This window comes from Cyrtonyx montezumae, unplaced genomic scaffold (genome assembly GCF_038088225.1).
Source record: "Cyrtonyx montezumae isolate F1298 unplaced genomic scaffold, pur_monq_1.0 scaffold_10, whole genome shotgun sequence".
In the NCBI taxonomy this organism is placed as follows: domain Eukaryota; kingdom Metazoa; phylum Chordata; class Aves; order Galliformes; family Odontophoridae; genus Cyrtonyx; species Cyrtonyx montezumae.
In genome coordinates this window covers 513506-529476 of record NW_027071826.1, presented here as the reverse complement: position 1 = coordinate 529476, position 15971 = coordinate 513506, and the positions used below count along the sequence as shown (strand labels likewise).

General features: G+C 42.3%; 1 protein-coding gene across 1 annotated transcript in view; it reads left to right on the top strand.

The window, feature by feature from the left end:
• Positions 1-15971, top strand: part of MNAT1 (MNAT1 component of CDK activating kinase) — a 112516-nt gene that overhangs the window by 21693 nt on the left and 74852 nt on the right. Inside the window, exons 2-3 of the mRNA XM_065747686.1 lie at positions 8165-8317; positions 10009-10082. Of these exons, the coding sequence (XP_065603758.1) occupies positions 8165-8317; positions 10009-10082 (227 nt within the window). The remainder of the gene's footprint in view (positions 1-8164; positions 8318-10008; positions 10083-15971) is intronic.

Sequence of the window (15971 nt, the reverse complement as noted above, 5' to 3'; positions counted from 1 at the left end):
TTTTTTACATGCTTGGATACATATCTATTACTTACACATTAAATTGCTTGCACTATCTGAAATAGGACAAGGTAAAAATGCTTGCTCTCTCTTTTTCTTTGGAGCTGTTTTATCAGTTGCTAAGGTCAGATGGTTAGATCTTACCCTCTTTCCTTTTCCAGCTGAAAAAATGGATCCAAGTGAATGAAGCTTGAATCTGAGATGTTCACATATCATATTTTATGACAGATAAGATAAATTATTTGGTTATTGATGGGTGAATCTGTGTAATTTAAGAAAAAGTGCTTCAGCTTGATGGTTAGGAGTTATTTCTGTTACAAGCAGGTACTGGAACATCTGTGCCATGCATGTCATTGCTTTAAAAGCAGAAATAAATTCTGTGATGAAAATGTATGTGAAATTTTAATGTCTTCACCAAAATCAGCTCTTCCGTCTCCTTATGTATACATACATATGTGTGTGTGTGTATGTATATATGTATATGTAAATCACTCATAATTCTCTGTAAGTTTTGGGATCTAGAACAAGCAGCTGGGCCTGTAGATGGGACTGAATGACCTCTTCTTGGTTACTAATTCACACTGTCTTGAAAAGACAGCTGGATCATGATATCTTCCTCGTGAGCTTACTAAATTTCATTGTGAAGCTGATTTTTGCCATGCTCCTCCTGTTGGAGTCTCACTGCTGTGGCTGGCAAAGACTTAAGATTTCCAGTATGACGTTTCAGACAAGCGTTTGAACCTGATAATTCTAATTGTTATTTTATTGCTTGTGTAGTTGTTATTGTTTTTTAAATTAGTGTACAGGAGTGTCTTGCCCACTCCTCGGTGCTTTTTAAATGATGAGCTCCCACAGACTTGTGACTTTTTTTCATATGCGTGAGGTTCTGTGTGGCTGCATTACTTTCTGTTGTGGAAGCGCTTGTCTGTGAAATAGCCTTGAGTGCCTTGTTTAAAATATTCTGCAATGTGACATGAGTTCTGGATCTTTTATCAATTCTGAAATATAATTGCAATCCTTTATCTGCTACCCTGTCCTTGTTTTGCTTGTTGTCACTGTGCCTTTTGTCACCTCTCGGGATGGGTATTGATGAAGCAGCTGAGGGTACCCTCAAGTAAATGAGGATGCTTTTTAGATCCTATTCTTTCCAAATGCTTCTGGATCAAGCTAAAATAATGTCATAAAAGCTTTGTGAGAGAGAAAGGATGGAAACGTTTTAATAGACAGCATTGTGTGCTCTTGAGTTCGGAGCTTAAGAATGGAACTTTTTGTGCTGCCTCCCAGAGACTGTCCCCAGCAGCTTGGTCCTGGGTCCTGTTTGATCTCATCCAGCATTTCCTGAGGCCTGGCTCTGCTGGGCATCTTTCACTTCAGTTTGTTGTGGTTACTTCCATGAGCACTTGTGAGGGAGACATCTTCCAGGGACGTCAAGGGGTCCTCTGCTGTCAGTACCACCTCTGTATAAATACAGTAGTGCAGGCTGCCTGAATATGAGTGCTGTCTGTGGGATGTCCTGACCTGTCTGCAGGAAGTCTGGCTGCCTAACTTGGGGCCTGGAGCTCACTCTTGGGTTCTTCTTGTTGTGCTTGGAGGTGGGATCTGCCAAGATACTGAGGTACGTGGCATTCCTCATGCAGTGCTTTGCTGTTCATCTGGGCACCTGCATCCTCTGGAACTAAGCACAGCCCCTTTCCAGCTTCAGCCTCCCTAAGGAATGATTCTGAAACACGTCTGCCTTTTGAGTCCTCCATGGCATAGTGTGATATTCTTACTGCTCTGACTGTGATTTTATATTTGGCAACATCCTGCTTAAGTGTTCTCACCCTCATTGCTCGTTCCTGTGTTCACTTTGCCCTTTGCTATGTGCTGGCATAGACATTTGTGAGCTATGCGGTGAACCAAGTGGGTGAGTTTGTCTGGCAGGAAAAGAAAACCCAGCAAATAATTGTGTGGCTGCACAAGTGTTTGTTTCTGGCCCGTGAGAGACAGCAGCAGGGAAAGGACGTTGTGCAGCAGGGTGACGGGGGATGAACAGCTTCTTTGGAACTGCTGCTTGCTCAACACATACAAATGCAAGCGTTGTTTTCATCTGCTAACGTACAAAATCAAGGTTGCTAAGACTTCTGCTGCTCACAGGAATGGGAGCTGCTGTTTCACAGCTTTTTCGATCACTGTTTTTTGGCAGGAATGAATGAAACTGTTTATCTGAAATAACCTATCTAAAAGGAAATAGTTGCTTGTTTTCTATCGTAGAACTGGAGCTAGCACAGAGCACAAACCGAGCAGACTTAATTGGTTTTCCTTATACATTGTTCGTTGAGCACCAGCAGTACTGTCAGTGCTGTTAGGACCACGGAATTTGTCTTTGTTGTTCCAATAGACCGTTCTGTTTAGCTGCTTTAAGTACAGGCATCCACGGTGTCTCACTGTGTTTGAGTAGTTCAAGGAAACCAGACTGCGTAGTTCTTATGCTAAGGGTGAAATACAAGTCAGTGCTTTTGGCAGAAATTTGGCTTGGTTCCTCCCAAAGACCAAGAGAGAGGAGCCAACATGTGCAGAGCATTCAGCAGGTATGCCTGGAAGAGATTGGTGATGGTTTTGATTTTGAGAAGTCTTGCTTTTGAGGCAGTTTTTAAAACTCCTGCATGCTTCCCATTGAGACCCCAGACCACTGCTGCTTTTATGGGAATCCCTGGGCACGTGCCCAGCTCTGTTGCAGATGTGTGTTTTATCAACTTTATCTTCTTGCTGTCTGAGATTAGACATGAAACGCAGGAGTGTCTCGTGATGAGCCCTCAGTGCTGTGGTCAGGATATCACATCGTGCCTTTAATACCATTTTAATTTTTTTTCCCCCACTTTCTACTGTACGAACTTATTTCCCTGTGTAGCTTCCACATGCCATTGTTGCAGTGTAAATTGCATTGCAAGCGCAGCGTGGAAAGTAGAAACCTTGTCTTAGTTCAAGCAAAATATTTGTTGTGACTGTTTTGAGTCCCTGAAGTGTTTATTTTCTAATGTGTGAGAGTTTTTTCAAGTGAGAGATTTCTGGTGTTTGCAGGTGCTCCAGAAGCCAGTGCAGGTGAGAAAGGAAGGCCTGCCCACGGCAGCCCAGGAGTTTTTCCCACGTCACAGATGGGTGTGGGACAGTATCATGTCCTGTGTGGAGTTTGGTGTGAGATCCTAAACTTGGGAATGATATGCAATGTTTGTCCTGGGTGCTTTGAGCCAAGGGGCACGCTGAGCTGGACCCATCCGGAAGGCGTGCGGTTTGCAGGTTAAGGCAGATGTGGAGAATGTTGTAATTGTGTCTTAGGGTCAGGTGCTCTGTGGGCAGCTCCTAATCCTGGATGCAGCCAGGCCTGATGTTTGTTAGGAACCTGAAGAACTTGCAAAAGTTCTTACTGAAAGAGAATAAAACAGAATAAAAGGGTTATTGACATAGTTGAATTATCATTTCAGTGCGTGTGTTTGCGCAGCCGACCGTAATGGATCTGAAGTCATCATTCTGGTACATGGGGTAAATTCTCTATCGATTTTGCTACGGTATGCCTAGTCATTGTGAAAACATTTATTTCTCAATGCCATGCAGCTGCTTGCGAATTGTCAAGAATTGGCCTTTCAAGTATTGGCTTGTCATCCCGACTCAATTGAGATAAATGTGCCATAAGATACGTTTTCATTATTGTGTGCTTAACTGATTATGCAGCAGTATCTCGTGAAGAACCACTTCTATTTAAACATTAGTGGAAATATTTTCAATGTGCTTGAGGGACCGAAAAGCAAAAAAACCAAGTCTCATGTTCAGAGCTGGTTAAGTTTCAGTTTGCTGCAAAACTCCCTTATCAGGTCCCAGCCACTTGAAATGGTTTTGTAATGGCGATGTTGAAACACAATGGCTGGTGAAAGTGTTTCTGTTTATCGTTAATTCATGCACCATGTCTTTTTTATTATTTCTTGCTTTCAGTGCCACTCCTTCAAGGCTGTAGTTCAACCACGACCTGGTCTGCTTTCTGCATGGTGCAGGTGGGATGAGCTGGGCTGTAGTGTTTGCAGAATGACCTGGGCATGTGTGGGGGTGTTTAAAAATAGGGTTAAGTAGGAGAGTGTCTTCTGAATTTTTGCAGTGTCTGGGTTTGTTTAACCACCTTCTTTCTGCAGTATGGAGAACTTGTCTGACAGAACAAAAATCTAACAGAAGTCTATGCGTGCACGCTTTTCCCCAAAGATATAAATAGTCTGAAAGAAAGATGGTATGCTTGGCAGATGATGCTGAGAATTGACATAATACAGATATAGACTGAGTACCAGAGCCTTATTTTGGTTATGCCTTGTTGTTTAAAAGGGGGGTTACGTTGGGGGGGGGGGGTTGAGATCATCTCTCTAGGGTCTCAGTACTTTTGTGGGGGGGGGAAGAAGTAAGTTGGAAGTGATTTCTAAGGTTCACTCTTGCAGTGCATGTTACCGTGGGCTGAGCAGAGGGGAGCTGCAGGCAACTGAATATAGCTTAGCAAGTGTTAAATTCTCATCTGTTGGTGGACAGAACTGTGATTTCTACCCAAAACCTGAGATGTCTTACTGCCATAATGAGCTCTCTCTCATGTGCACCATTGCAGTCATGCTTCTTCTCTGTTTTTGATCCCAAACCTGTAAGGTAGCATTCAACAAACAAATTGTTTTCATTTGGATCCTGGAGCTGCTTGAATCAGCGAGAGTTCATCGTTGCTGCAGACTTGAGGAAGAAGCTGCCTTCTAGGATGTGCCTCTTAGTCCATCAGCCTGGTTTTGGAAAACAAACCTGCAGTGGGTGACTGTGAATAGTAGATGAGCTCTTGGCTGTGTAGTAGAAGCCACTGTGGGTTCTGAGCACTTGCTAAATGTACTGGAGGTTGTGAAACAAACAGGTCTGATGGCTGCATGCTCCTCACTGGGCCGTGTATGTCCTTGCTCAAGAATCTTGGTGCAACACTCACAGTAGTCTGATCTGAGCTAAACTAAGAGCCTGTGGGTGTTCTTAGAAGCCTCTCTGATTTAAAAATGGGGATGTCTCTGTAAGTTTTCGCATGTTTTTTTTTCTTGTTTGTTTTTAATGTTCCCTGTCTATAAATCAAGAATTGTTCCATTTCTGTATGTAAATTTCCATGTGACACAGAACTGAGGAACAAGTGAAAACGTGTCTTTTTTTTTTTTTTGCTGATACTCTCCATTCCATTTGTTTGGAGTTCAAGTCTTGGCTCTGTGTTGAAGACTGTATCGTTATGTTTTTAATCTAAACTTTTCCGTAGTAGAGAGGATGGTTTGTTTTGCCTGTTAAATTACAGAAACATCTTGGTTATAAAAGCTGAAAAAGAGGGCCTTAGAGATTCTAAATACTTGGTTCTGTTTAACGAGCATATCTACTGAAAATAGCCCTTGTGAAGAAGGTTAGTAATTCATTCTTTAATAGTCCCAGTAAGCAGCACCAGCAATAGAGATTTTTTTTTCTGAACTGATTAATGGCTGTGTATCAAAGTCCTGATTTTTTTTGCTCTAGTCAGCAGGATCTAAAATGTAAAAAGAAAGGGTATGTAGTGCTCTGCTTCTGAGAGTGGCTCTTCCTTTACTCTGTTTTGTTTGCTTTGTTGCCAGCCAAGCTAGAAAAATAAGCAGGGGCCGTGGAGCTGCTCTTGTGCTGAGCTCTGCTTGGATGAGCCAGGGCCTTAGCTGCTTATCTGTTGTCCTCCTGCACGAAGAGCGTGTGAAGGAACTTCTGCTCTTTTTCTGCAGTGTAATTAAAACATTTTTAGTATGGTCCTGAAGCCCTTGAACGCCAGGATGTGTGCGATTTAGTATTGTGTTGTGGATCCTTTGTTTTTCCAGGAAATGGTGAGGAGGAGCTCACCTGCCAGGAGCTCCAGGGACGGCTTTATTCCCCCCGGAGTGAGGAGGAGGTGTGGGGCCAGGCATGCCTCCATCACTGGGAAAGCGACTGCAGCTTGTGGGGACAGACATCTCTGCTAGGGACGAAGTTTGCATCTGAATGGCTGCAGTACAGGGGGAGATGGAGAGGAGGCAGGGTTTGGGCTCAGTCCCGTCCTGTCCCATATAACCACTTCTGTGTGCAAAATGAATTTTGTATGGATGAATATAAGTATGGATGTGTGTGAGTGAGAAAGAAGTCGATCACCTGATATGGGATTCCCCTTGTGAGGTTTGCACCTTTTGTTTTTTTAATTTTATTTTTTGTAGGAAAGCAGTTTTCTAGCCTTAGGAACACTGCTCCTGGTTTGGGCAGGCACTAAAGCACTTGGATGGAGTGCTTGTGCAAGGAGGGGTGTTTTCCCTAGCTGGGTCCTGCGTAAACTTGAAATGTCTTTGATTTGGGGAAGAGAGGGGGAAAAAGGTGAAGTAGTTTCAGGTGCTACTGTCTGTGCATAACATCTCACACAGGGAGACCCTGTTCTGTTGGTCCTTAGGCAACAGTGCGATAAAAACAAATCAAACACCTGCACTTGGATCCACTTGCCAAGTTCTGGAGCTTTGCTCACCCTTTTTTATAACTTAAAAATAGGAAGGAGGAGACAAGTATTTCTTTTCTTCTTTTTTTTTTTTTCTTTCCAAGTGCTGTGGTTGCTGTGTTGAAAGATGTACAAACAGTGCTGGCTGCCAGAATGAAGGAGACAGTGAAACTGTCCTTGTGTGCAGGGCTGCTGCAGGCGTGGGCTAGTTGTGGGAAGCAGAAAGAGCCTTTCCCTTCCCTTCCTTTCCCCTCTTTATTTCATTTGATGTTGCTTAACAGTGAGTTAAATTCCTCCCTACAACAGCCTGAGCTGATGTCCTTGTAACTTCTGACTTTCAGACGTAGCTTACCAAAAGGTTTGATCTTTCTTTTCCCAGCTCAAGTGCATTTAAATGTGTTTGTTCCTCTAACCAGAGGAATACCAGGCAGGAGGATCTCTAGATAAATCCAGTGTTTGCTCTTCAGTGCAGTCAGCTGCAAGATGCATTACAGAGCTGGAGTTCTACTTCTCTTAACAAAAAAATTGCAGTATTTTTTTTTAATTGTAGGAGACAGTCACATTTGTCTTGCACTTTCTAGTCTTGCAAACAGCAGCTGGGCAAAACTGGTTGATAGTAGATAGCTCTGTGTGTGTGTGTACTGGAACCAGTCTAGTTGGGAGCAGGTCCATGGGGTGGAAGTTCTGTTTAAGATCCTTTGCAACCATGTCAATATTGCTTCCCTTAACTTGTTTAGATTTTGTGCTGGGCTGGTGAAGGCACAGCCCTTAATGTATGACTGTCTTGGCTTCAATACGCCTAGGTTATAAATAGACACCCCTTGCCCCCCGTGGCAGTAGGAAGTGACTGCAGCAGGTGTTGCCCTCTGCTAGAAATTTGCACTTATTCGTACCCAAGTACCTTTTAAAAAATAACTTAGCTCCTAGTGCACTCCTTCCTTATTAAATGCCCACTGACTTGTTAGCTAATGTCATCCTTAAATCTGCAGTCTTGGTTAAGATAGAAGAAATAAATCCAGAAGGGTATTTTTTGTTTTTGTGTAAAGATGCATATTTATGTGCGATTTTAAAAGTATGAACAGAAGGTGTGGGAGAGGTGCAGAGTGTTGGGCACTGCTAAAAACGATATAGGGATTCTTTTGGGTTTCTTTCTTCGTGCTGGGCTGGAGTTCAGCTGGGTTTGTTGCAACAGTTCTTCCATAGTAATGCTGGAAAGGGCTTGGGAGGCTCTGGGCAGGATCTGCTGTCCCTCGTTGCGCTGAGAAAATAAACGGGACTTTTTGTGTGGCAAGGTAGTGCTCAGAGTAAATAAGGATATTGCAGCCTGCTTCGTGTGAAATGAGTTTGGTGTCAATAAACAAACTTCCTCGTGACACAAAACCCATCATTGTGTTTGGATTAGCTTTCAGGCTTAGCAAGGAGGTGAAGCTGTTTGGGCAGGGTGAGTGAATGCCTTTGTGTTGCTGAGGTCCCCTTGCAGGCATGGTGCGGGCGCCTGCTCCGCGCAGGATGCTGCGGGTGGAGGGCTGCGGAGTTCAGTGTTACCATGGGCGAGGAGTGAAAGAAAGGGGAGATATGCTTGTTTAGAGAGTGTGTGCAACGAAACAGCGAGTCATCAGGTGTTTCAGTTACTGCTTAACGTGCGTGTGCTTCTGTGTCCTCCCTCAGATGTGAGAGCTGTGTGGAGCTGCTGTTTGTGAGGGGGGCTGGGAACTGCCACGAGTGCGATACGCCGCTGCGGAAGAGTAACTTCAGGGTACAGCTCTTCGACGATCCTGCTGTTGACAAGGAAGTGGAAATTCGTAAGAAAGTGCTGAAAATGTGAGTGTCACCAGTTAAAAGACGAGAATGTGGGTCTGTGTCATGGATCCCAGTTTTAGAAATCCTTATTTTTCCAGTGTCAGTTTAAAAACAAACGAATAAAAACTCCTGAAAACCAACGCCATAACTTAACTTGCCTCCATTTAACAGCGAGGGAAGAGTCTGACTTTATGCAATGGCTGAGGAATGAAGTCTCAACTTAGCCTGGAGGAATTCCTGCTTAGCACTAGAAAATGTTGGGTGTTTTTGTGTGGGGTACTTGGCAAAGACCTGCCTCCCAAATGGAGATGATTTCATGCTGAGGACCACAGCTGCTTTCCCTTTGAGGGGGGTGAACATGGGAGTGGGGCAGAATTAGGACCTGGGCTGTTTTGTTGCCTGGGGACCTGTTTGGAGAACTGAAGGCTAGTTCCCTTCCAAATGAAAATGGGCAAAAGAGAAGCTGTGTTTGTATTGTTTTCTACTTCACGCAGCAATTGTTAGCGGAAATGATTGCTTACAAGCATTGTGTTGCGAGACCATCATGTGGATTTGAGAGCTCTTGGAGTTGAGATAAATTGCATCTCGTGTCTTGTGGCCATAAAACAGTATTTTACGAGGAAAAAAGTAGGCCACTTGATGAGTGAGAAAAGAAGGCCTGATGGGATGTAGCTAACTTGGAGAGAGGTGTGCAAAAGGGAACACGCAGGTAAATCATAACCTTGGCAGCCTTTGTCTGAGTCTTAGTGAAGACTTGGAATAAATGAATCTTACAATATTGCCAAGATGTAGGAAAATTGCTTCATTGAATACCAAGATGCTGATGTGGAAAGTAATAATTTTGAGGTTTGATTATAACTTTTGTTAGCTTCAGTAAACTTAAAATTGGAATGAAGTCAACTTGGTTGACTAAACACAAAAAGAAGCATAGTTAGAACAGAAAAATGTTGGAAAATACTTGGCCTGCTTGAATTTGCCAGATTAATTTTTAGTAGAGTGAAAAAAAAAAACCCAAAACACAAAAAACAAACAAAAAAACCCCTCCAAATTGGAACCGTGCCTGAGTTCTCAGAATTTGATTTTTCTGTTTCTAGGTGTCATGTGTCTTGGTCTGCAGAGCAGGCAGAATTTCAGCTCTGTATTTTCTTGTGAAAGCCTATGTATCTTGACTTTGAGAGCTTGTCCATGTTCTAGCCAGACTTGTTGTCCTGTTTTTCCAGCTACAAAGAGTTGAATAAATGAGTTCTGGAAGGATGTATTGATATGGAGTAAGATAATCACGTAGCACTTTTGAGTTTGCTGCTGACATAAGCTTTCTCTTGTTGGCAAACAGCCCAACTCTCTCTTCTGATACTTGCAGAAAAAACTTTTCTTGTGGGTGTTGCTGTTGTCTCTGCCTTTAGCAGGTTTTTCGTGATGTCAGGGTGGTTTGGAAATAACTATTTGCTAGGTTTTGTGCTCCTGTTTACCTGTAATGATAGAAAAGGAGCCTGCAAATAGTAGGGAAAGATAGCACTGATTTATACCAGACTGTCTCCTTTCCAAGCACTTCTGTCTTGTTTTAAAGACTGTACATTGGTCAGTTGTGGGAGTCACAAAGAGCATTGTTGATAAAACTAGGTCAATACTTAATATGCTTGCAGCAAGAGCCTTGCTGAATTGAAATTTCATCTGTGTGCATTATGTAAATGATTGTTTCTTCTTTCTCAAAGATACAATAAAAGAGAGGATGACTTTCCCAGTCTAAGTGAATATAATGATTTCCTGGAAGAAATAGAAGAAATTGGTAAGTCTTAATGCTTGCGTTTTTTGACGGGCTGTGCTCATGAGACCATAGGCCTTTATCTTGACAAGCAACCTATGAGAATGTCTAAGTTGGGTTCCTGTAATAGAATTTATTGTAGTATCAGATGTTTATTTAATTACTTTTTTTTCCTGTATATTTTAACCATATTTGCTGAACTGTGGAGTGCTGTGAAGTAGAACATGTAGCTGCCAGAGGAAAAACATGATTCAAAGTGGAAGTAGTGCTTTATAGCTGAAAAAGAAAGGCTTGCAGAGGGTTGTTGGTGCTGCACTGGGAAAGATTAAACAGAAGAGAAATTCAAATTTTCATTATACGCCTCCATTAGCTTTATCTACCATGACAGGAGCCATATGGTGTCTTTCATCAGTTTTGCTTCTGCAAGTTACAGTAGTTGAAGCTGCTTTGAAGCTGATGACCTTACATACCACTGTGGTAGCATTTTATGTTGCTGTGCAGAAGAAGAAGGTTTAGGAACAGGCATTGATTTCTTTCTCTTTGGTTTAGTTGAAGTAGAACTTTGCCCTTTGGAAAGGGCCTATGTTATCAACAGAGTTTATTTTTTTCTTAGTTAGGGTGACTTGTGATTTATGGTGGAGTGATGGATTTTGCTTAGAAAAACATGGATGTGTTCAAAGGAGAGACTCCTAAATGGTTTGCTTTTTGGTTTTATGGGCTTTTTTTTTTTTTGTCCTGGAGGATGAAGAGGTGGCTTAAAATGTGCAGGAAAGGCAGTGAATGCCATTTGAAGGAAGTCATGGAGATGCCGCTCCCTTTCAGCTTTTCAGAGGAGCCTTTGCTCCTTTGTGCATTATGGCGTTTTGTAGAAACATATCCAATACACTTACTGCTGTGAGCAATGTGTCATGTTTTTGTTGGCATCAGAAGGCTGAAGCTGGAGAGCTAAATTGTGTGGCTGGGAAACACCAGGCACACTCATATGGGTCCAAATATCTGGAGGAGACAATGTGGGTGTAGTTCTGTTTGTATATTTTTTGGATGGTGTAGAGGAAGGAGAGAGTGAATAGAAAGAATGATTGCAGCTTAGCCAGAGGATCCTGGAAGAGTGTGTGCACACAGAAAGGAAAACCGCTTTGTGTTTGTGTAGCTTTAAATACAGGTTTCCCACTTACTGCTGTTACATGATATTTTGGTATCTGCAACAAGGGAGCTGAAGTTTTGCCTGAAAGCTCCTGAACCTCGTCAATTTGTGCAGCATGGTGTGATTCCCCAGCTCTTAGGATTAGGTAGTTAAATTTCAGATGATTCCAGAGGCTCTGATAGCAGTTTGCTTGAGAAGCAGCAGAACTCGCATCTGGTGCTCGTAACCTTGTGAAGAAGAGTGAGTTTTCTGTTACTGTGCTGGTCCTGCAAACACACTGCATAGGAGCTCAGCAAACGCACGTCAGGAATTGAAGTTACTTACTGGAAAGGGACACCTAAAATACCACAAGGACCAGAAAGATGAAATAGCTCCTTCCTTGTTGGAGTTTCAGCCAGGGTTGTGTGAGGAAGGAAAGGGTGCAGTCAAAAGGCTGTTAATTTTCACAGTCACAGGAGTAATTTATGATCTACTAATGTAAAATAGATCTGCAATCCAGAGGGCTGGTTAGACTCAAGAATGCATCCAATGAGAATTCAAGCCCCATTCTTTTCCCATAGTTGCATTTTTCCTTTCAAACTTCATTGACTGTTGTAATCTCCCCAAACGTCCCTGCCTGTTCCTGAGCAGAGCTCTCCACCTGACTGCTGTCTGGTACACAGCAGTGTTAACTTCTTCAGCATTTTTAGGGCACGGTGCGTGTGGCACGGCAGAACAATACGTTAGAGACATCTTCAACTCTGAGGGTATTTCAGATTTTACTGGTAAGAGCAGTCATTTCCCTTTTCTTTGTATATGTGAATTTCCTGCTCGTTTGTGCACGTGGGAAACTGGGCTACAGAAAGGGAAAGAAAGAGTGTAGTCATGCGGAGCAAAGCTCTGCCTCGTGGGGCCAATGTATGGCAGGTTGGCAGTGGCTGCTGGTGGTTGTTAGAGCCACCAGGTTGGGAAGCTAGGCAGCAGAGAACCAGATCTCCCTCTCTTTTCCCTGCCCTAAATTTCCAGTTTTTCTGTGAGAATTTCAAAGTGTTAAAAAGCACAGCTTTGCTGTTTGCTCTTTGCTGCTCAGTTTTGTTTCTTAAGTTGTGAGGGGGTTTCAGGTAAATCAGTTGCTTGGCAGAGAAGATATGTAAGCATCCCATGTAAGTATACTTCTGTGACCCTGGCATGATTCTGATAGCTTTTCCAAGTGCTTTGGGTAGACCATCTCCAGCATTTGTAGTGACTGCAGTGTTTCATTCCCTTGCTGTGATGTATGGCCTCACTTGGAGCACGTTTCCCCCTTTGTATCAGGCATATTCTAACTACAGACTTTTTTATTTAAGGGAAAGTGTTGGGTGGTACAGTGAAAGAGGTGGGGGAAAAGGTCAAACATTAGGGTAGTCACCTCTTAAGATTGCTGTTATAAAAAACACATTTTTAAGTGGCTTAGAATGCAACCACTAAATAATGCTTTGGGCTAAAATGTGTTATACAAGGCTTTAAAATAGAAACCACATTTTAATGCAGACTTTCTCCTGAAGGAAAAATCAGTTGGACAATTTGGTAACACTGTAAACAGTTAGTTGTCATTAGCACTAGGAGTAAAAATGAAGTGAGAAGGTTAAAACGTCACTGGGAGCGATACAACATCTACTGGAATAAGTCAGGCCTGTGTCCTGCTGAGAGGGACGAGGTTGAACCGTAGAGTTTGCAACCAGAGTCACAGTCTCTGGACGTCACGTACACTTTTCTTGTGCTTCCTACAAGACTTTCTTCTTCCCCAGGATATCTTCGCTGCCAGTTTTGGAAAACCAGGTGTGTCAGCTTTCCACAGCAGGGGCCTGCCTCCTAGCCTGTGTGTACACACTGTCCTGATACCTGACTGGGGCCTCTAGGCATTACCACGACACAGTTGCTAATAGTTATTACTGCTTTTTGAAACACTCATGTTGGAAGGAGGCTTCTGTGTTTGTGCCCCTTGGATTCTGGGATCTCATTACTTCTCTAAGACTTTGTGCAGTACCTGCTGCCTGGTGACTTGTTTGCTCAGAACATTTATCTATGAACTGATCCTTGGGTAGACAGGATTTTGTTATCTGTGATCGCTTGTGGGTTATGTTGTTATTGTTTGAGGTTTTTCCTGTGTGTGTAAAAAGACAGTTTTGCCATTGCTGAAAATGAGAGGAACCTAATATGAAATAGTGGGTTTATCAAAGATCAGTTTGAGTCATCTCATCTGAACTAAGATTTCAATATCATGCTGTTGCAGTCAAAATGATCTTTCTTGGACCTGATGGGGGTTAGTGATTCAAATAATTCAATTCAATGCCAAGTTGTTTTCTGGAAAATTGTCACAAGAAAAGACAACTGAAGATAGACAGAAATGTCTAATAATACCTAACTAGCTTTTTTTTTTCCTGGCTTAATTTTGCATTTTGTTTTTCCTGATAATTATTTTGTGGTAATGTTGGTGGAAAGAGATCTCTTAAGATTTGATCTGTCTCTTCCACCACCAAGCTGCTCCCACCCTCATAAAAGAGAGGCCCCATGGGTTTGCTCAGAGATGGAAAGCACTGAGCAAAGGTGCCACAGCAGCTCTGGGCTCCCTGTGCAGGCTGAGGATGTGATCGTGGAGTGCTCTGCCCAAAGCCCTTCTGCCATTCCCAGTCTCTAGCTGGCTGTTTGCAGTGATGGTAATGGAGGAGTTCTTGGAAGTAAGGTAGGAGGAATATCGTTTATAGCAAACTGGTATTTTCCTTAATCCATGTATTTCTCTTACAGAAAAGAGTTGGATATGTGGCCATTTTCCCACTAGCTGGGTTCAGCTAGAAGTACAGAGAATGGAAGGAGAAGGTTTTTAGAGGGTTGTGGATGAGAGAGAGGGGACCAACATAGGAACTGACTTGGTAGGGCATTAATCTAACCACCGACTGTCTCACGAGAGAGGCAGTGAGCCTAATATTTGAATAACAAATATTTTCACCTGATAACATTACCGTCTTTTCTAGGAGGAGAAATCTCAGACAATTTTCAGTATCTCAAACATAAAACAAGGATGTTTTGATGGATCAACTTTGAAGTTCCACAGTGGGGTGACGTACACACAGTGCTTCATCTCTGGACAACTTTCTGTTCCATGTAATCCAAAGTTTGGGCTCAAATTTTCCAGTTCCTTTTCTAACAAGAAAGTACTTTCCCATTTCTTAAAGAACTGCAGAATAAATGTCGTTTTTTAAAAAGCAGTGAAAGTCTCCCTGCAGAGGCTCAATTTCCAAAGGAAGGAGTTTTACCTAAACAGAATGAGAAGTTTCAGGAAAACACAATAGTTTTCCTGTTGTACTTCAACAGATGTCTCAAGGCAAGTCATTTTATAAACCAACTAGTGTGTGAGATGGATAAGTAGATAAATAATTGTTGCATACAAAACAGCTTCTGTTTCTTTTCCCTGAAGGGTTTCAGGCCTCTGATATCAGCTTATGCTATATTTTAACACAGACAAAAATAAGTCTGTCTTCTCTTTGAGACCTTTTCAAACTAGCCATCTGCTTTGCCAGTCGTATTCAGACCTATACCAATATTTTTTCAGAATAGGTGTAGCATGTTGGTTTTTTTTTTTATAAAACATTTTCTGTTCTAGTTTTATGATTTTTGTTGTAAGTTTTGTTTTTGTCAAAGCAACATTTGGAAGAATTGTGTAAAAATAAATTTCTGACAAAATGCAGATAAAACTAAGTCAAACAATGCTGTGTAGTCCTACATATAGAGGAGGTAAGATGCTGAGTATTAGTTGCTGTGATGCTTTTCGATTTGATACTTGCTGGTTTTTAAACACCAGGTAAATAGTGCAGGGGGCACAGGAGAAGAGAAGGAAGTTATTTTGCACAACTTAGTCCCCCTTACAGAATGAACCTGACTATTGTAATTGTGGGGATAAAATGGCAAGAGTTTGCATTCTCTAATTTTTGATTAGGGAATGTAGGAATTACATTTGGGTTTGAAGCCCATGACGAAGAAATTAGAAAATATGTTAGAAAGTATTTTGGCTGACAGGTTGGCCACTGATAACTGTGCAGTGTCAGCACAGTTTGTTTTGCTGCTAGGGTATTTACGTTGGAGGGAGGATATTCTTTTCATTTATTCAAGGACTGCTGTTGATTCTGATCTTGGTATAGACACAACCAGGTCTTCACACCACTGCAACAAAACATAAATCTCTAGTATATTAAGCCTTGAAATGAGGACCCCTTGGTGTTGGGGAACCAGAGCTAAGGATGGCTGGGACCAAGGCAGTGTTTCTCCTCAGTGATGGTGAGTTATTGTTTAGCAGGAGGAATCCGTTCTGGTCTCTAAAGGTTTAGGAGAGGTCCAAATCTTTGACTGCTGCCCTACCATGTCCTCAGGTGGCAAAGTAGAGTAAGACATGCAGAGAAGAATCAGTACAAGGAGATTTGGTTGCAGGGAGGGTTCTCCCCATGGTTTCCAGCCACCGCAGGGAAACAGAGGGCGAAGTAAACATAGCACTTGGCTGCAAGGTGATACAAGGTGATAGAAAGTGTCAAGATTACTCACTTTTATAAGTATTTATAAATAAAGGTAGACATCTGCCTGTGTCTAAAGTTTGCCTTCTTGCTTGAGAAGAGTTTTAATCTGGTGTTTTACAAACTGAGATGTGCATTGTTAAATCTATTAATAACTGAGGAAAAAAACAAACAAACAGAAGGTCCCACTTGAATGTTTCAAGCAGCAGTACTTGCAAAACCTTGGTCATCTGCTTATTGCTGGGTCAC